The 21166-nt window shown below is 44.5% G+C and overlaps 1 protein-coding gene across 1 annotated transcript; it reads right to left on the bottom strand.

The window, feature by feature from the left end:
- Positions 1-580: 580 nt before the first annotated feature.
- On the bottom strand, positions 581-20845 carry LOC115144073 (metastasis-associated protein MTA3-like). Its single transcript, XM_065002445.1, has 19 exons — positions 20469-20845; positions 18690-18757; positions 15430-15523; positions 15126-15264; positions 14884-14947; positions 14643-14760; positions 14451-14553; positions 14265-14364; positions 13959-14147; positions 13677-13751; positions 13474-13532; positions 11294-11412; positions 10979-11136; positions 10593-10815; positions 8828-8920; positions 8501-8662; positions 8385-8413; positions 7878-8008; positions 581-4556 (listed from the first exon to the last, which is right to left on the bottom strand). The coding sequence occupies exons 1-19, from the start codon at positions 20494-20496 to the stop codon at positions 4385-4387; spliced, it is 2124 nt and encodes a 707-aa protein (XP_064858517.1). The 5' UTR covers positions 20497-20845; the 3' UTR covers positions 581-4384.
- Between the last annotated feature and the right edge of the window lie 321 nt (positions 20846-21166).

Here is a 21166-nt window from a genome sequence, read left to right as displayed (position 1 = left end):
TTCTTCCTAAATATCTCAGTATCTGTGGAATAACAGGGACCAACTTGACACCTGAGGCGCAGACTTGAATCAGTTCTCATTGCTCCCATCCTTGGGCCTTCCTCCCTGAGACCAACCATCACCACAAGGCCAACACACACTAAACAGACTGTAGAGACAGAGTGAATTCTGTGTATTGTATGAGGCTAATGTTTATTTGCAAGTATCCTGGGGCAAAGATTATTCTCATAGCTAACCGTATTTCCCTTATTCATCTGTGGTTGTGAGGTTCTACAGACCAACACTCACACACACACATCCCTGTGGCAAATGTGGTCTCAGAGCATTTCGTATTATTGTGTAGTAAATCCGAGACAGTCTAATATAGTATAATATGTTACGTTTCGTATAGTATGTATTAATTTATCATTCATTTTTTATGATATGTTACTAATTACAATTTGTACAATATGTAACGAATTTGCAAAACACACACACACACACACAGTTGAATTCAACCGTCAGGCTCTCTGAAGGAAAGGACACAAAGAGACACGGAAAGGAGACGAGGAAACATAAAGGAGGCGAGTAGAGAAAAATCTGTCATGTGTTTTGTTTTTAATCACGTGATGTACAGGAACACGTGACGTACAGGAACACCAACATAAACATAGTGGAGAAGTAATCAAAGATCAGCTGATCAGGAGGTTTGACCTCACAGGCATGCTGCTGCAGGAGACATGTTCTAAAAGTCACCCTATTCCCTAGTGCACCAGACGGCTCTGGCCAAATGTAGAATAGGGTGCCAAATCAGATTAGATCTGTCATGACAGTCCCAGGTTCTGTTGAGCAAAGAGGAGGGCTAGGTAGAGCATAGAAATAGAGTGGCTAGACTGTACAGTGCTGCAATGGGTATAGTAATATACAATGACTCTGAGGGAGAGGAGCGTATATATCTATGTTGTTGCCTCAGAGGTTCGCAGTGTCATGGAACTGTAGGCTACAGAATGATGCAGCTATCCTTTTAAATGATAACAATCCCTTTAACCATTTAGTTTGTGACCAAACCATCCCTTTAAATCTAGTTGATCCGAATTGGTTAGTTGATATCTGGTTAGATCTCTCTGACACACGGAGGAGAGCTATACAGTATATACAGTGCCCTCCGTAATTATTGGGACAGTGAAGCATTTTTTCTTCTTTTGGCTCTATACTCAAAAATCAATCAATGACCATGAGGTTAAAGTGCAGACTGTCAGCTTTAATTAGAGGGTATTTTCATCCATATTGGGTTAACCATTTAGAAATGACAGCACTTCTTGTACATAGTCCACCCATTTTAGGGGAACAAAAGTATTGAGACAAATTCACTTTGTGTATTAAAGTAGTAAAAAGTTAAATAAATGGTCCCATACTCATTGCACACAATGACTCATCAAGCTTGTGACTCTACAAATTTGTTGGATGCATTTGCTGTTTGTTTTGGTTGTGTATTTTTCTCCCAATGGTAAATAATGTATTGTGTCATTTTGGAGTCACTTTTTTATTGAATAGAAATAAGAATAGAATATGTTTCTAAACACTTCTGTATGAATGTGGATGCTACCATGATTACGGATCATCCTGAATGAATCATGAATAATGATGAGTGAGAAAGTTACAGATGCACAAATATCATACCCCCCCCCCCCCGGCCACAAAAAAATGCCTCCCCTGTTATTGTAATGGTGAGAGGTAATCATGTCTTGGGGGGGTGATATTTGTACTTTTTTGTTGGTGAAATTACAGCACTTTTTGTACATAGTCCGCCCATTATAGGGGACCAAAAGTATTTGGACAAATTCACTTATGTGTATTAAAGTAGTAAAAAGTGAAGTATTTGGTCCCATATTCAAAGCACTACATCTAGCTTGTGACACATTCGTGCATAATGATGAGTGAGAAGGTCAGTTTATGGCAGCATCCACATTCATGTAGAAATGTTTAGAAACATATTCTATTCTTATTTACAATAAAAGTGACTTCAAAAGGACACAATACATTATTTACCATTCATTTATATTGGGGACAAAATCATTTGAAACACAGCCAAAACAAACAGAAAATGCATCCAACAAATGTGTAGAGTCACAAGCTTCATATAGTCATTGCGTGCTATGAGTATGGGACCAAATACTTCACTTTCAAATATTTTAATACACATATAAGTGATTTTGTCCCAATACTTTTGCTCCCCTAAAATGGGGGATGTACAAAAAGTGCTGTAATTCTTGGAGGGTATTTACATCCGATATGGATGAAAATACCCTCAAATTAAAGCTGACAGTCTGCACTTTAACCTCATAGTCCTTGTTTAATTTCAAGAAGAAAAAATGCTTTACTGTCCCAATAATTACGGAGGGCACTGTATATATACATGCATTCGGAAAGTATTCAGACCCCTTAACTATTTCCACATTTTGTTACATTACCGCCTTATTCTATAATGGATTAAATACTTTTTCCCCCTCAATCAATCTACACACAATACCCCATGATGACAAAGCAAAAGCAGGTATTTAGATATTTTATCAAATATTACATTTACATAAGTATTCAGACCCTTTACTCAGTACTTTATTGAAGCACCTTTGGCAGCGATTAGAAGCCTCAAGTCTTAGGTATGACGCTACAACCTTGGCACACCTGTATTTGGGGAGTTTCTCCCATTCTTTTCTGCAGATCTTCTCAAGCTCTGTCAGGTCGGATGGGGAGTGTCGCTGCATAGCTATTTTCAGGTCTCACCAGAGATGTTCAATCTGGTTTAAGTCTGGGCTCTGGCTGGGCCACTCAAGGACATTCAGAGACTTGTCCCGAAGCCACTACTGCATTGCCTTGGATATGTGCTTAGGGTCATTGTCCTGTTGGAAGGTGAACCCCCGCACCAGTCTGAGGTCCTGAGGTCCTGAGCGCTCTGGAGCAGGTTATAATCAATGATCTCTCTGTACTTTGCTCTGTTCATCTTTCCCTTGATCCTGACTAGTCTCCCAGTCCCTGCTGCTGAAAAATATCCCCACAGCATGATCCTGCCACCACCATGCTTCCCTGTAGGGGTGGTACCAGGTTTCTTCCAGACATGATGCTTGGAATTCAATCTTAGTTTAATCTGACCAGAGAATCTTGTTTGTCATTTAGATGCCTTTTGGTCATTTAGAGTCCTTTAGATGCCTTTTGGCAAACTCCGAGCGGGCTGCCATGTGCCATTTACTGAGAAATGGCTTATACAAATTTGTGAATAAAGGCCTGATTGGTAGAGTGCTGCAGCGATGGTTGTCCCATCTCCACAGAGGAACTCTGGATCTCTGTCAGAGTGACCATCGGGTTCTTGGTCTCCTCCATGACCAAGGTTCTTCTACCCCGATTGCTCAGTTTGGCCGTGCAGCCAGCTCTAGGTAGAGTCTTGGTGGTTCCAAACTTCTTCCATTTAAGAATGATGGAGACCACTGTGTTCTTGGGGACATTCAGTGCTGCAGAAATGTTTTTGCACCCTTCCCAAGTTCTGTGCCTCGACACAATCTTGTCTCTGAGCTCTACGGACAATTCCTTTGACCTCACGGCTTGGTTTTTGCTCTGACATGCACTGTCAACTGTGGGACCTTATACAGACAGGTGTGTGCCTTGCCAAATCGTGTCCAATCAATGTAATTTACCACAGGTGGACCCCAATCAAGTTGTAGAAACATCTCAAGGATGATCAATAGACACAGGATGCATCTGAGCTCAATTTCGAGTCTCATAGCAAAGGGTCTGAGTATTTATGTAAATAAGATATTTCTGTTTTTATTTGTAATAAATGTACACTTTAAAAAAAAAATGGTTTTCACTGTGTCATTATGGGGTATTGTGTGTAGACTGATGAGGATTTGTATTTATTTAATCTATTTTAGAATAAGGATGTAACGTAACAAAAAATGGAAAAACGAGGGGTCTGAATACTTTCTGAATGCACTGTATATATATATTGTATATATATATCTCACAACCCCCACTCACTGGCATGTAGCAGGTACAGAAGAAGAAAAAACATCAAGTTCACACACTCGTGCACACGCTCATATCCTTGCGCGTGCACACTCGTGCTTAAACACATAAATTCTCACACGCACACACTGGTTTCTGTCCCAGGGAAGTTTAATCTGTACAGGTGGGAACCACTTTCTGTCTGTCCCCACGGCAACACAGCACATCACTTCCTCCCGAGGTGAAGGGTCAGACTCCGTAGGGTGGGGAGGTTCACAATATTTTTTTTAAGTGGGCGATGGGCAGGGCGGGGGTCGGGGGCCAGGTGTAACTAGGGTTAGGGTCTTGCATGTAGAGCATAGGCAGGTGACAAACATGGCAGAGAGATAAGGTCAGAGGTCAGTGGTCAGTCGTGGATAACGATGGGTCCCCTCATCCTGAGGCTGGGGTGGGGGTGTGGAGGAGCGAGGAGCGGCCCCTGCGATAGTGCCTGGGAGGCCTTGCGCAGGGTGATCTGCTCACAGGGCTGCCGACAGGCGCGCCTCAGCTGGGACCGTGACAGCAGCCGCCTGGCCCTCCTGGAGAGACAGGATATGACATCAGAGGGGAACTCAACAGAACGTTAGAACACACGTCTCACTCTAACCTTTTATTCTGCCAAAACATTGAAAGAGACACAGAGAAGGATACATGAAGTAAAGGGCAGTTGTTGCAGGGAGTCTATTACTACAGCATTTCTCTCTATCTCTCTCGGTCTCTCAGGGTTGTTCATCATTTCTCTGAACAGAAAAATGTATCAATTTCCTCCAGTACAGCGCACGCTGGGATTTAATTAGGCTAATATAGGCACTATGTGTGAGTGTGTGCGTGCATATTATGTTGTTTTGTCCATTGTGTTTTACTGCATCAAGGAAAGAGAGAGGGAGATGAAGAGAGATATGGGTCCTGAGGGCAGGGCTGTCTGGTGAATGTCTGAGTGTTTATTAGAGAATTTCTCTGATATAATCAGTAATATCGATCACTCCATCTAGTGAGGCAGGACCAGTCACAGAGTCATGGAAAATGTATGTGTTCCACACACACAGTCTTTTACTGAATATATTCTTTCATAGTCTCGAAAATCCCAGACCTAGAGCAACAGCATTAGGTCTGGGGAATATGGGGGATTTTCTCGGTAACTTCGAAAGGGTAGAAAAAAAAATGTGAATGGTAATTCTTGCTCTTGAACAATAATGATCTCGGAAACATGACAGAGGTAGACACAACACGGAGGCACATACAGTAGTTAGGCTTATTATATTGGTTGTAAGCTAGTTACCCTAACGTTAGCTCTCATGGGGCATGCAAACTAGTTACTTGGGAAATACAAATATTGTCTGCAAGCTCCATCGGGCTAGTTACAAATGTTGTGTCCGGTGGGGATGTTTAAGGCATAAGGCTCAGAACGGATTTCCTGTATGTCCATTTCTGCCTTGCCCAACCTACGCATGAACCTTGGCACACCTGTAAATTGGAACATTGTCATTGTGGGAGACAAGCTGTCTGCCGGCCCTTGGGAGACTAATCTCTACCTGTTTAGAAATATCGGGCATATGTAATCTCTCACACACACACACACATACACACACAAATGCACACACACACACACACCACCAGCCTGACCTCTACCTGAGCTCTAATTGGGTCTAATAAAGCATAGAGCATCTCCATCATCTGTCGTTAGTGTCAGCCAATCAGATGAGACTCATTAGCATATTCCAGCTGTGATTCTGGGAAGAGGAAGTGTTCTGGCGCACACACACACACACACACACACACACACTGGCATGTAAGTGGATGCTCCAGTGGTGCAGTAATGATATTTCCACTGAAGCCTGGTCAATTTCAGACAGTTAGACTAAAATAACCCTTCATCCAGGGAACAAGGGGGGTGATACGGTTGGCAATTTTTCATGGACACAGTGAGTGTGTCTGTTTGTGTGTGTGTCTGTCTGTGTGTGAGTGCATTATCCCGTTGACTGGACTGTACGATCCACAAATGAGAAACAGACTCCACAGGTAACCCAGGTCACGTTTGTATGTGTGTGCTTGCACGTGCGTGTGTACGTGAGTGTGTGTGTGTGGGGTGGGGGGCTTACCGTGAGCAGGTGTGTAACGGCTGCAGCACTGAAATGAAACAAGCAGCCAGTCACTGACACGAAGGGAAACACACGCCGACCCACGATGCAACAGGGCACGAGAGGTCAGGGCCTGTATTCCCAAAGAGTCTCAGAGCAGGAGTGCTAAGGTACACTCTTAGTAAAAAAGGTGCTATCTTCAACCTAAAAGGGTTCTTTGGCTGTCCCCATAGGAGAACCCTTTGAAGATCCCTTTTTGGTTTCAGGTAGAACTCTTTTTGGTTCGATGTAGAACCCTTTCCACAGATGGTTCTACATGAAATCCAAAAGGGTTATCCTATGGGGACAGCCAAAGAACCCTTTTGGAACCCTTTTCTTCTTAAGATTAGGATTTTGCATTTGAGGTCGTAACAACGTTATATGGAACTGATCCTGGATCAGCACTTCTATTCTGAGACACTTTTTGCATACGGGCCCAGGTGTGTGTGTGTGTGTGTGTGTGTGTGTGTATGTACATTAAGATACATACAATTATGTGAGTGTGTTTTGTATGAGATGAGCCTACTTGGTTACCTGTGGAGTCCCATTCATCAGCTTAGCAGTGGCCTCAGTCTCAGCCCTGTCTACCCTACAGTTATGATCCCCTGGAAAGGATGTTCAACTAACTATCCCTTAACCTAGCAAGTTGATACATAGCAAAACAATTTCCATAGACCACACACTAAAAACAAATGGTTCTATATCGTGGCAACTAAGGGTTCTTTGGCTTAGCGGAAGGTTTTTGAAGGTTCTATAAAGAACCACGCTCATAAGGTTCTAAATGGAACCTGTATGGTGCTATAAAGAACCCTTTCCTAAGGTTCTATAAAGAACAATTGAAAAAGGTTCTGTAGAGCACCTAAAAAGGGTTCCGCTATGGTTACAACCCTTTTGGGAGCTAAAAATAACCCTTTTTATGGTTCTCTATAAAACCTTTATGGAGAACGGTTCTATAAAGAACCTTTCTCAATACAAACTTTTTTTTGTAGAACCATGCAGGGTTTTAATTCTGGTTTATTAGCCATATTAAATTGTTAAAACGCCATGCATTGTATTATTGTGTGTATGAAAAAGTTGAATTAGGTGAGCTAGCTCTGGAACGGCTGGGGGACCTGAGGAGAGAATTGAGAACTACTGATTTAGTCAACCGTGAGTTTTACGCGAGTCTTTCACACGACACCATCATTGGCCATAGTCATAAGTCAAAATGAAATAGCATAACATAACAGATTAGATAAACTGTAATGACACTCACTCACGGTTGAACAAAAATAGCTGTGTGCGCAAACCTCGACCCAAAATATTTGAATGAGCCGCCACCCCTACATTTGAATTATCACTAAAAGAGGAAAGAACCCTTTTTTGAAGTGAAAAGAACCATTGAAGAGCTCAAAGGGTGCTTTGGGTCAGTATGGTTCCACATAGAACCATCACCCTTCCCAAAGAACCCTTGAGGAACCCTCATTTCTTAGTGTGCATCTACAGACCAATTTGACCCAGACTCAACTTCTGATGCATCTCAACGCTCAGCAGTGGCCTGTTTATTCATTTCATTTCTACGTCCTGATCTCTATTATTCTATTTCTGTGCTCGGTGAGTCATGGTTGTCGAAGCTTGTCAGGACATGGCTTCTTCAACCCAATCAGCTGTCAGTCCCAGGCATAATCAGCCGTCACGCTCTAATCACATATAAGACAGTCTAACGTATCATTAGCCCAGCAGCCAATCAGAGGCCATGCCTACCTGGTCTCCCGGGAGACGACGAAAAAGCTGTCGTCAGGGGCATCGATCAAGTTTGGGCGTCGCTTCCTAATCATGACTCCGCCCCTAGCACTGACCCTGGTCCCTCCGCCACCACTGCTGCGGCCGTTGTGCTGGGAAGAACCAATCATAAACAATTAGAATGAGCCAATCAAATACAAGCACCTCATAATCATCCAAGAAAAAACTGCCATGTTAAAGGATGTAATATTGCGGAGACAACCTTAAATGGCTGTATTTGAAGTCTGTGGTTGAATTGCTGCCCGACGACATTGCAGACGTTGCATTGCATCATCAACCAATGGTTGAGTTGCTTCGTCATCAACTTGGCAGCAATTGGGCAGATTGGTATGTCATATGATGTGATTAGCAGATATATTAAAAACCTTTCCAGGTGTTTTGAGATATGGGATGAGTCTGCAATGAAGTCAAGTAGGAGCGCCACCTACAGTATGTAAAGTGTTACGTAAAAGAAAGACTGTTACTCACCACTGGTCCCGTTGTCTGCCCTGGGTTTTCTACAGAAGGACACAGGAGACAACACGATAGAGATGAATAGGAGTGTGTGCGATTGTTCGTGTGCGTGTAAGTGTGTGAGTGTGTACCTGGGCGTTTCTCCGGCTCGGCTCTGGTGTGGTGGTGGAAGCTGCGTTTACCCAGAAGGCCGTGGGGACCGTAAGGGAGAGAAGAGAGGAGGCGGCGTGGGGGAGGGGCTTGCAAGCCGAGGGTTCGGTGAGAACGGGGCGCGTGTATCGCGGGGCGGGACTCTGGAACACATTACATCACAGATTTGACACCCATATTACCAACTATTTTAGGTTCTTGTCATCATAGGAGTATGTCATTCCTTACTTCATGTCATAGGAACACGCAGTGGGACGTATTTGCTCCATCATTTAGGTATTGTGAGTCGGTGTGTGTGTGTGTGTTACCCAGAAACTGCAAGACGCTAGCCAGGGTGCTCCTCTGGGCAGTCCGGATTCTAGGTGGTCGCCCGACTTGCCCCTCCGACACCCGCAACATATCTAGACCAATCACCAAACAGCAGCTCATCTACTGACCAACCACACCACCAGTGACAAACAAAGCAGCTGTACGGTCATTCAGTCAGGAATATGGAGACATGTTCAGAGACTAAAGGTGTGAACATCGGTTTATTTACCGGTGCCTGTTGCAAGCGGTGCAGTTTCCTGGTATTGTTTCATCTCTTACGGCGGAATTTACCTGAAGGCTTCGAAACTAACTGTAGCCCACCAATAATAGCTGTGCAACTACTGATCTGCTAACACAACTATCTAGCTTCAGTCCGAGTTGAGAGCAGTCAGTTTGAGACAAACGCGTGTTTTATAGACGACTTTCTGAATAAGATGGTTATGGGGAGACGTAGTAGCAGTGCTTTCTCTCACACACAAACTGAATATAAGTATAAAGACAACACCTAAAAAAAAAAATGTAAAACATACATGCACATACACACAGCATGTTGAGGGTGTGATGGAAGCAGGCAGGGAGGCTGAGTCCATGCTGTTGGGGCAGGCCTCGTCTGATCCTCTGGCCAATCGGTATGTTTGGTGTCGTGATGGACAGGCACACAGACACATGAAGCACAAGGACTCAAGAGAGGATGGTTTCAGCTGTGACTTTATTAGTTAACCACCGTCACATTCATAGAGGGAGATGGAGAGAGAGCGCTGGAGAGAGGAAGAGAGAGACAGTTGAAGAGCAAGAGAGAGGAAGACAAGGTAGGAGAAATAGAGATGAGTCCATATGACTGGGACAGAGGAAAGTCCCGATATGGGCATGTGAGAGTTGCTTATAGGACGGGAATGGGAGTGGGCTGACAGAGCAACACAGAAACAGGAAATTATAAACAAGCTTCAAACTCCGAAAGAAAAGCAGAGAATGGAGATCTGATTACCACCATCTTCATAGAATCAACTACTGCCTGAACTCCCCCTCCCTCCCTCCTCCCTCCTTTATGTCCAATTCCGCTTTATCGCCCTCCTTGGTCGTCAGTTGAGCTCTAAATCAAACTGCTCTCAAGCAAATCACACACACAATTACTGGCCCGAAAAAAGGCACCGACACACGCAGAAAAGCACACATACAAATAGGCTCATTAAGTGTAACACGCACTGTGCAAAATAGAGCTTCTCTTAGTAAAATACATCTCCTCTACTTCTAACCAACCTTAAATATACGCGTACATTCAACAACCATCATGTACCCTGGCCTGGAAAGTAGGAAGAGCATCAATTATATGCATCCATGTTTGTCTATGGGTGGGCATGTATAGTGCATGGCATGCATGTATAGAAAATGACTTCTGAGAAAAGGTGTGGAGAAGATTGTGTGCTTGTATGGTTCCAAACGGCTCTAAAGGCTCAGTGGCGTAAAAAATTAAAATAAAAACGAACCAAAAACAGACAAACGAACAGATGATGAAACCCAAAAGTCATGAGGACAGGCAGTCTTTATTGAAACCGGGGAGAATACAAAAACCAAAATAATAATAATAATATAATACAATATAACAAAAACAGAGAGAGAGACAGACAGGGAGGGCGGGGAGGAGACAGCGAGGTGGGGTGAAAAGGGGGGTGTCAAGGTGAAGGAGGGGGCGGTGTGTGTGTGTACGTGTGTGTTTGTGCGTGTGTGTGTCATGAGGCAGAAGTTAGGAATTGAAGGAGCTCTTACACTCTGCCTTTATGGCGCCACAGTTAATGGGCACAAAGGGGCGCCGCGCAGCGCGTCGCAGTCTGATGATGTCGCGGCACATGTGGCGTGCCAGCTTGGTGAGGCGGGTGGCCTGCAGCAGGAAGGCCTGCTTGGTCTTCGTGGAGGACTTGGGGCTGCCGCTGTTACGCACCGGCACCATGTGACTGGACTGGCGGGGGCCATGGCCGCGCGATCGAGGCTCCTAGAGAAGGAGAGAAGGCTCACATGAATACCTGTTCTCCATGACCAAGAAGATCAACTGTTCTGAACTTTCAGTAACATTGTATAAGCAGAATTTGGTTTTATGTTGAGTGGTGTACAATGTTAAAGAGGACGTGTGGGGGTAGTTAAAGGTGAAGTCTTACGTTGGGCACAGGGCTTGGTGGGGTCTTCTCCTCAGGCGCCTCCGCTCTGCTTGGCATCTTAAGGCCACCGTACTTCTTCCAGTACATCCAGCACGAGACACACAGGCGACATTGCATGTTGGGCGGCCCCCACGAGTACCACTGGGCTGATTGCATTGCTGTACACACACACGTATTTAAGGACTCATACACCTTATCAATGCATAATCAATAAACATGATCAATATGGTTTCCTCTTAAACACTGTTCATCAGTCTCTCATCAGGGATGGAGAGCTGGATGGATTGATGGATGAAGTGAGGAAAGTGTACTTACAGTAGCAGCTCTCGCAGGCCCGTCCTCCCCCCGCTGCATGGTAGGCTCCAGGCCCCGCCCCATTCACCGTCGCCATCTTCCCATTGGTCACTGAGATCTGGTTAGGGTTGGGCTTATTGCTGTGAAACAAGAGGAAAGTGGAGACAACAAAGCTTACAATCTCAATCCTATGTAACGACTAAAGACAAACATGTCTGCCCTGCTAGAGCTGCCACCGGTCAACTGTAAGTGCTGTTATTGTGAAGTGGAAACGTCTAGGAGCAACAACGGCTCAGCCACAAAGTGGTAGGAAACACAATCTCACGGAACGGGACCGCCGAGTGCTGAAGCGCCTGTTGTCGGTTGCAACACCCACTACAGAGTTCCAAACTGCCTCTGGAAGCAACTTCAGCACAATATCTGTTCGTTCAGAGCTTCATGAAATGGGTTTCCATGGCCGAGCAGCCAAGTGTCGGCTGGAGTGGTGTAAAGCTTGCCGCAACTGTACTCTGGAGCAGTGGAAACACGTTCTGTTGAGTGATGAATCAAGCTTCACTATCTGGCACGAATCTGGGAATCTAAGAACTTGACTGTCCTGCACAGAACCCTGACCTCAACCCCATCCAACACCTTTGGGATGAAAGGAACACCGAATGAGAGCCAGACCTAATCGCTCAACATCAGTGCCCTAATGCTCGTGGCTGAATGGAAACAAGTCCCCACAGCAATGTTCCGACATCTAGTGGGATGCCTTCCCAGAAGAGTGGAGGCTATTATAGCAGCAAAGGGGGGGACCAACTCCATATTAATACCCATGAGATGTTTGACGAGCAGGTGTCCACATACTTTTGGTCATGTAGTGTATATGGACATTGTGCACCCACACACACTCAAACATACTAGAGGTCGACCGATTAATCGTAAGGGCTGACTTATTAGGGCCGATTTCAAAGTTTTCATAACAAATCGGAAATCTGCCTTTTTTGACGCCAATTATGGCCGATTACATTGCACTCCACGAGGAAACTGCGTGGTAGGCTGACCACCTGTTACGAGAGCGCAGGCAGCAATGAGCCATGGTAAGGTGCTATCTAGCATTAAACGTAGCTTATAAAAAAAACAATCAATCTTAACATAATCACTAGTTAACTACACATGGTTGATGATATTACTAGTTTATGTAGCTTGTCCATCATTGCATATAATCGATGCGGTGACTGAAATTGTGTCACTTCTCTTGCGTTCCGTGCAAGCAGAGTCAGGGTATATGCAGCAGTTTGGGCCACCTGGCTCGTTGCGAACTGTGTGAAGACCATTTCTTCCTAACAAAGACCGTAATTAATTTGCCAGAAATTTACATAATTATGACATAACATTAAAGGTTGTGCAATGTAACAGCCATATTTAGACTTAGGGATGCCACCCGTTAGATAAAATACTGAACGGTTCCGTATTTCACTGAAAGAATAAGCCTTTTGTTTTCTAAATGATCGTTTCCGGATTTGACCATATTAATGACCCAAGGCTCGTATTTACTTCTGTGTGTTTATTATATTATAATTAAGTCTATGATTTGATAGAGCAGTCTGACTGAGCGATGGTCGGCAGCAGCAGGCTCGTAAACATTCATTCAAACTGCAATTTACTGCGTTTGCCAACAGCTCTTAACAATGCTTGAAGCACAGAGCTGTTTATGACTTCAAGCCTATCAACTCCCGAGATTAGGCTGGCAATACTAACGTGCCTATAAGAACATCCAATAGTCAAAGGTATATGAAATATAAGTGGTATAGAGAGAAATAGTCCTATAATAACTACAACCTAAAACTTCTTAACTGGGAATATTGAAGACTCAGACAGAAGATGTTAAAAGGAACCACCAGTTCTCTTGTTCTGAGCAAGGAACTTAACTTTTTCTTTTACATTGCACATATTGCACTTTTAATTTCTTCTCCAACACTGTGTTTTTGCATTATTTAAACCAAATTGAACAGGTTTCATTATTTATTTGAGACTAAATTGATTTTATTTATGTATTATATTAAGTTAAAATAAAAGTGTTCATTGTTCATTCAGTATTGTTGTAATTGTCATTTATTACAAATATATATAAAAATCGGTATCGGCTATTTTTGTTCCTCCAATAATCGGTATCAGCGTTGAAAAATCATAATCGGTCGACCTCTAAAACATACACTTACTATGTGGGGATGTAAACCTGTTTCAGTTTGCTCTCTGCCTCTGCTGCCTTCAGTCTCTTCTGCTCGGAGAGAAACAGAGAGGAGAGTTAGACTGCAAGCCAAGGGAACACCAGAGGATAGCTTTGCACTGGATGCTACGTTGTGGCTAACAGCTAAGCTAGCTAGTTAATTAGCAGGAGTGGTGTAGAGATACCGAGACTTACCTGCTGTACGTATCTGTCGGTTGTCTTCCACATGTAATAATACTCTATTATACTGGTCAGAGACTTCCACGGTAGCTAAAGTGAGAGAAAAGTATTATTAACTCATGTTTTTGATGTCTGTGGGTCAGATCCCTCAAAAAAAAGTTGAGCAGGCTGACCAGGGTAATTCTGAACCCAACGTGTCAGACGCAAAACACAGTTTACTATATACACAGGCAATCTCACATGTATGGCTATTCATGAGCACCTGACCTCCACACACACACACACACACACACTTACAAAGTCTTGTCTTATGTCGTTGAAGTCCTTTCCGTATTTCTCCAAAGCCTCCTCAAACATGGCTGCCTCCGAGGCGCTCCACTCCTCCATCTCGTCCCGACACAGCACCGGCCCACCGGACGGCACCAACACACTCAATGCACTGGACAGGTCGTAACCATGACGATGCAGCGTGTCCATCGCATGGAACTAGACACACACAGGCAGATCAAACGTTATAGAGTGGATCAGTGGATGTTAGAGAAGGTTACCGCCGTAGACGAACAGCCAAACCCAGGACAATTAAAAATGGTGTGTGTGTCTTACCAGTGTGATGTCTCGGGAGGCGGCAGCTGCACTTGTATGTAGACTGGGCTGTCTGACCGAGCTGCTACAGTCCAGCGCTCTGGCAAACGTCCCCACCGCCCTACAAACACAGTTTTGAGGTCAGGGGCTAGAGATCAAGGAGATCAAGGAACTGAGAGGTCAGGGGTTAGAGGTTAAATGTCATACCGTGCGACCACCAGGAACTGGTCAATCTGTTTGCTGGAGAGAGGACAATCAGGATCCCACAGCTTCTCCTCTAACTTTGACTGGTCCCACTCATCTGATTCCCCTACAAAGAGATGCATACAGTCAGAGGGTGTGAGTGTGTGTAAAGAACGTATGGTAAGTATGTCTGTCTGTGTGTGTGTGTGTGCCTACCCTCCTGTAGCATGTCAGGTACATCAGCCTGAAAGCGTGGTCCCACTCTGATCTCTCCTTTATCAGCCAACAGTGTCTTCTGGGTAGGGTCATAGACCAGCGAGTAGAAGAACGTATCCTACATAAAACACACACACGTTTTACATTATACACACACACACACACAAAGATGACGCATGGTAGGCATTTTAATGGCAGATGTGGATGCATGGTGCACACACACACACACAAGCCCCCTTACCTCTTTGTCCAGGTAAGAGAGGACAGCTTCAGTCTCATTCAATAATGCCACACTACACTTCCCCCTGCGGAGAAAAAAAAAAAAGACAGAAAGAGGAGAGAGATGGCGAGGGGCGAGACAAAGAGATGGGGGAGTGAAAGGAGAGAAAACGAGCACCGTTGTCTGTGTTAACATGGTTTTATGGCTGGGTGAGTGGGTATGCAGGGGTACTGCCGGTTACAGTAGGGTGTGTGTGTGTGTACCTGATGTGTGTGGCTGGTAGACTCTCATACTGACGGGAGAGGAACAGTTCTCTGTGGCGTAACTGATGTTTCTGTTTGTCTGTCAGCTCTGCCTCCAACGGACTCTCTTTCTCCTCCTCTTTCTCCTCCTCTAAGTCCTCTGCGCACACACACACACACACACTAAACACGACCGTCTGAACCTGGACCCCTGCTGTAAGGATCAGGAAACTCTCCAGACATTCAGCTACCGCCAGTTGTTACACTACTACACAAAAGCACACATATGGACAGACGGACGGGCCCCACGCACAGAGCCACTTACTCGCATGTTTGTCAGCCAACTGTATGAGGCTGTGTGAGATGTCTCTCCTTCTGTAGAAACACACCACCTTGGCCTCCACATTGCCACTGGCCGTCTGAAGAGAGAGAGACGTAAAGTGAACTCTTAAAACAACAGATTTATCACAATTAAATGATTCTCCTCCACATTACCACTGGCTGTCTATGGGAGGGGGGAGAGAGTATACACACTCTAAAAACAGTGTCTTGATTTGAAATGAGAGAGGGGATGGGACTAAGTAACAAGTCTGAGACGTTGCTCCCTGGCCCAGGAGCCACAACACTGACTGAAAGATTATTTATTTGCAAAGTACATTTTACATTTACACATACCCAGAATCTTACCCGGTAATATGGCGCTACTAGCAAAAGACAACAAAGAGACAGAAACAGACAGAGGAATTTACACAAAGGTTTACATACATTTTATACAAAAAACGATACTATACATTGATTGATTGCCTGATTGGTCAGACAGATGTTTTGTCTCCTCTGAGATTAAACACACTGGAGGAAAAGCATGGAGGAGGAGAGAGGGGAGGGAGGTACGGATTAGGGGTGTGATTTTTAAACAGAATTGGGAGTCTTAACATGACGACAACCGAAAAACTGTTTTTTTTCCCCCCTTCACGAATTAAAATCACAGTGCAGTTATCACAAAACTACCACTAACAGGTCCCAATCATCATCATCAGAGGGAACATTAAAAAAATGGACAAATACCTAATGCAATAATGCTGTGACCTTAGCAGGAGGAAAAAAATATATATATATACACTGCTCAAAAAAATAAAGGGAACACTAAAATAACACATCCTAGATCTGAATGAATGAAATATTCTTATTAAATACTTTTTTCTTTACATAGTTGAATGTGCTGACAACAAAATCACACAAAAATGATCAATGGAAATCAAATGTATCAACCCATGGAGGTCTGGATTTGGAGTCACACTCAAAATTAAGGTGGAAAACCACACTACAGGCTGATCCAACTTTGATGTAATGTCCTTAAAACAAGTCAAATGAGGCTCAGTAGTGTGTGTGGCCTCCACGTGCCTGTATGACCTCCCTACAACGCCTGGGCATGCTCCTGATGAGGTGGCGGATGGTCTCCTGAGGGATCTCCTCCCAGACCTGGACTAAAGCATCCGCCAACTCCTGGACAGTCTGTGGTGCAACATGGCGTTGGTGGATGGAGCGAGACATGATGTCCCAGAACGGGCGGGCCAGTCCATAGCATCAATGCCTTCCTCTTGCAGGAACTGCTGACACACTCCAGCCACATGAGGTCTAGCATTGTCTTGCATTAGGAGGAACCCAGGGCCAACCGCACCAGCATATGGTCTCACAAGGGGTCTGAGGATCTCATCTCGGTACCTAATGGCAGTCAGGCTACCTCTGGCGAGCAGATGGAGGGCTGTGCCACCCCACACCATGACTGACCCACCGCCAAACCGGTCATGCTGGAGGATGTTGCAGGCAGCAGAACGTTCTCCACGGCGTCTCCAGACTGTCACGTCTGTCACATGTGCTCAGTGTGAACCTGCTTTCATCTGTGAAGAGCACAGGACGCCAGTGGCGAATTTGCCAATCTTGGTGTTCTCTGGCAAATGCCAAACGTCCTGCACGGTGTTGGGCAGTAAGCACAACCCCCACCTGTGGACGTCGGGCCCTCATACCACCCTCATGGAGTCTGTTTCTGACCGTTTGAGCAGACACATGCACATTTGTGGCCTGCTGGAGGCCATTTTGCAGCGCTCTGCCAGTGCTCCTCCTGCTCCTCCTTGCACAAAGGCGGAGGTAGCGGTCCTGCTGCTGGGATGTTGCCCTCCTACAGCCTCCTCCACGTCTCCTGATGTACTGGCCTGTCTCCTGGTAGCGCCTCCATGCTCTGGACACTACGCTGACAGACACAGCAAACCTTCTTGCCACAGCTCGCATTGATGTCCCATCCTGGATGAGCTGCACTACCTGAGCCACTTGTGTGGGTTGTAGACTCATGCTACCACTAGAGTGAAAGCACCGCCAGCATTCAAGTGCCCAAAACACCAGCCAGGAAGCATAGGAACTGAGAAGTGGTCTGTGGTCACCACCTGCAGAACCACTCCTTTATTTGGGGTGTCTTGCTAATTGCCTATAATTTCCACCTGTTGTCTATTCCATTTGCACAACAGCATGTGAAATTTATTGTCAATCAGTGTTGCTTCCCAAGTGGACAGTTTGATTTCACAGAAGTGTGATTGACTTGGAGTTACATTGTGTTGTTTAAGTGTTCCCTTTATTTTTTTGACCGGTGTACATTTAGCTACTTTACTAACCAGAGCTGTAATGCACAAGGTAGAGTGAGAGGCTTGAAGCAGAGAAGCAGCTCAATTGTGAGTGACGAGGGGAGCAGGGAAGGGGGAGAGAGAGAGAGAGATTGCAACAAAATTGACTCACGCTGGTAGACTAATTAATCGCTAGTTATTTATCATCTCAATACATAGGACCCGTCTTGACTGCATCAAACGGAGTGGTGCTAGTTAAGCTAGCTAGCTTTAGCCAGGCTAATTGAGACAACATATTGTAACTTGAACTGTGCACCTTCTCCTACAGTAAATAACTACGTTCAGATTATTCAATAGCAGCCTACCTGTTTGGCTCTTGGTGTTGTAGCTTGTCCTTATTGTTTAACTTTTAGTTCTGTCATTTTAATTCCATCTATTAGCCTAGATCTCCTAATATCTTGCCACCCGGAGGCTCTATGACCATAGCCTAGTGCCGGTTTGATGACTTGTGATTACAAACAAGCTACACTCATTAAAAGCAAGAGCACCAGCAGCATATATTATAAATCTGTCTCTCTCTAAGGGAAGCGTGATGTAGCCCATCTACATTGTGAATTTGCGTGGAATTTTATGAATTTGTATCGTTTTAGCGGAAAACCGATAGAAAAATGGAGGTTTAAGTGTTAATAAAATGTTTCCGTTGGTCACATCTCTAATACTGATGGAGAGCAAGGGGGAAGGGAGGAAGTGTGCCCATTCTCACCTGCCATTTGAAAATGACAATTGTAGGCAGGTAACATCTGTTGCTACGCATCATATTACACACACAATCTCACATGCGCACACACACTAGCGCAGGGGAGGAGAGGGAAAGTCACAAAACAGACAGGCATTCCACCTATTCCCTACTCAGGCACATCGGCCAGAGTACTTGAATTACACACACAAACACACACTCCAGGGCGAGCAGTACCTTGTTGAGCTCTTCTATCCGGCGGATCAGGTAAGGGTTGCTGGAGGAATTCTCAAAGAATACATAGTCTGGAAGAGAACAGAATAACATCACATTAACACACAGCCTGCCATATAACCATTACATATATCCATATATCCATTACAACTACTAGGTGTGCAGGCTTTTATTCCAGCCCTGTTCTAACACCAGCCTAGTGCTCTAACCACTAGGCTACCCTGGTGGCAGGGTAGCCTAGTGGTTAGAGCATTGGACTAGTACCCGAAAGGTTGCAAGTTCAAATCCCTGAGATGACATGGTACAAAATCTGCCGTTCTGCCCCTGAACAGGCAGTTAACCCACTGTTCCTAGGCTGTCATTGCAAATAAGAATTTGTTCTTAACTGACTAGTAAAATAAAGGTACAATTCAATTAAAAATAAAGATCCAGAACCCATTGAGGCTGCAGTAGTCAAATGCTGGGAGCCAGGGTACACAGCTCGCATTGATGTCCCATCCTGGATTAGCTGCACTACCTGAGCCACTTGTGTGGGTTGTAGACTCAGTCACACACACAAATTCCTTCAGAGTTGGTGGTTCAGGTCAGAGTTAAACAAGTCAATCAGATCTGAGTGGCACCTCTACCTATAGAGATGCCTGTCAACCGGCATCAAAATGGCTTGCTACCATACTGCACACACACAGTTCACATCTCTACTCAGAAAGACAGACCATACACAGACAACCACTCTCAACCCATAGCCAGATTACATATTAACAGAGTTTATATAATATCATAGCAATAATATCATATTGATGCAATATGAAAAATACACAGTGACATCCGGTGGAAAACACATCACCAACAACTAGCTTCAAGATGACAACAAATTAGACATCACGTGACACATTCCAATATTCTGTAGCCAAGTAGAAAAAAAATCGTTACATTGTTGCCAGTAAATCTTTTTCACCCAGCAGCTGTGGTGTGTATATATATATATTTATGGTGAAATACAATTTCCTTTACCGCCGACTTTTGTTGCACAGATGTTGTGGGATAAGTATCATAAAACAGTAGCTGGCTATCCTCGCAAACGTGAAAGAGTCATTCCCGCGACGCCATCATGAGACAATGTCGGATGCCATCAACAGCTTTATAACTGTTAGGTGGCTAACCACATAGCTAGTTATGTAGCCATCTGAATATGAGCAACAGTAAGACGACCAAATAAAGATGTATGGAACATTTCCTTCACACTGTCAAACAATAGAGCGTTATTATAACGGTTACGATAATTAATTGCATTGGCAACAAAGCCTGCACTTCTAACCAGGGGGGGGGGTAGTTGGCTAGTTGCTAGCTAACGCAATAAGGAGCCGTAATACATGGATGCGTGCCAAAAAGGAGCCAAATACAAAGGCACCTATTCCAAACAACAAAGTAAATCAAACACGCACACAGCAAATCATGCAATGCATGGCCGTGCATGTGTGGATTAAATGGGATATAAAGTGAAAATACGTGCATAAAGCTAAAGAAGAAAATAGTAAATGTTTACGGTGTAGCATGCGAGCTAAGGGCTAACTGGTATGGCCACGATAGTCGCGAGGCCTGACCCATTAGAATCGCAAATATTGGGAAATCCATGCGTTTCTCCGGGAAATGACAGCACACGTTTGCAAGTATAATATCAGAAATGACACCACAGGTATATATATATAAGATAAAATAACACATTTGCTGCATTGATAAATCTGCATGTTTCGACTTCATAAAAAAAAAAACAATGTGACATACCTCCGACCCGGTACATGTTGGCGGCCATTTCTGCCCTCCCGGAGTGTAAAAACACAAACCATAAACTAACCGAAAATAGAATCAATAAATAAAGCAATCAGATGTTTAAATCCTGTGGTCGGTTTTAAAATGCGTTGAAGTTAGAAGGTAAATTGGTGGGGGGGTTGAATGTGGAGTTGAGCGGGAGATTTTGGTGAGGTGCCCCCTATCTGCCTGCCTTCTCACAGTACAATACAGTAGGCAGACAGCCCAACACACAGCCAAAAGACTCTGATCAACCCGAAACCACATTGTTTGTGGGCCGACGCATCGTATATGCTTTAGTTTTCGAGATGATCGGTCCCTGGCGAGGGAAGAGCTGGTTTTTAAATATTGTGTATATGTATTTCTTCTTAACACATTTCCGTTTGCTGGCAATGTCAATTCTTGCCCATTTTTTCAAAATACATTTATGTTCGCTAGCTGGACCAATAGTGTGCAACTGCAGCCCGCAATTAGGGGCGTTCCTGCATGTGGGCATTATTTTATTTGCAGGAACACCCCCCCCATTCTTCCTCCCTCCCAGCACCCAATTGGTTCCTGCATGAACGCCCCCCCTTGACCATTACATTTTTAAGTTTATGTGACACTTTCGAATGCACATAGAGCGATCAGTTTCAGGAGCTGTGATAACAGCTTTAGTGGGGCAGCTACTGAGG

The sequence above is a fragment of the Oncorhynchus nerka genome, linkage group LG16 (genome assembly GCF_034236695.1).
Source record: "Oncorhynchus nerka isolate Pitt River linkage group LG16, Oner_Uvic_2.0, whole genome shotgun sequence".
NCBI lineage: Eukaryota > Metazoa > Chordata > Actinopteri > Salmoniformes > Salmonidae > Oncorhynchus > Oncorhynchus nerka.
Note: the sequence above shows the minus strand (reverse complement) of the source record. Positions and strands in the feature narration are given on the sequence as shown.

What these genes read in the sequence shown, in the direction of transcription:
- LOC115144073 (XM_065002445.1), bottom strand. Translation starts at nt 20,496, where the DNA reads ATGGCCGCCAACATGTACCGGGTCGGAG. An exon ending in CAGTTCCTGGTGGTCGCACG is followed by an intron (nt 14,365 to 14,450) that starts GTATGACATTTA and finishes CTGTGTTTGTAG; the next exon opens with GGCGGTGGGGACGTTTGCCA. An exon ending in CCTCCCGAGACATCACACTG is followed by an intron (nt 14,148 to 14,264) that starts GTAAGACACACA and finishes GTGTGTGTCTAG; the next exon opens with TTCCATGCGATGGACACGCT.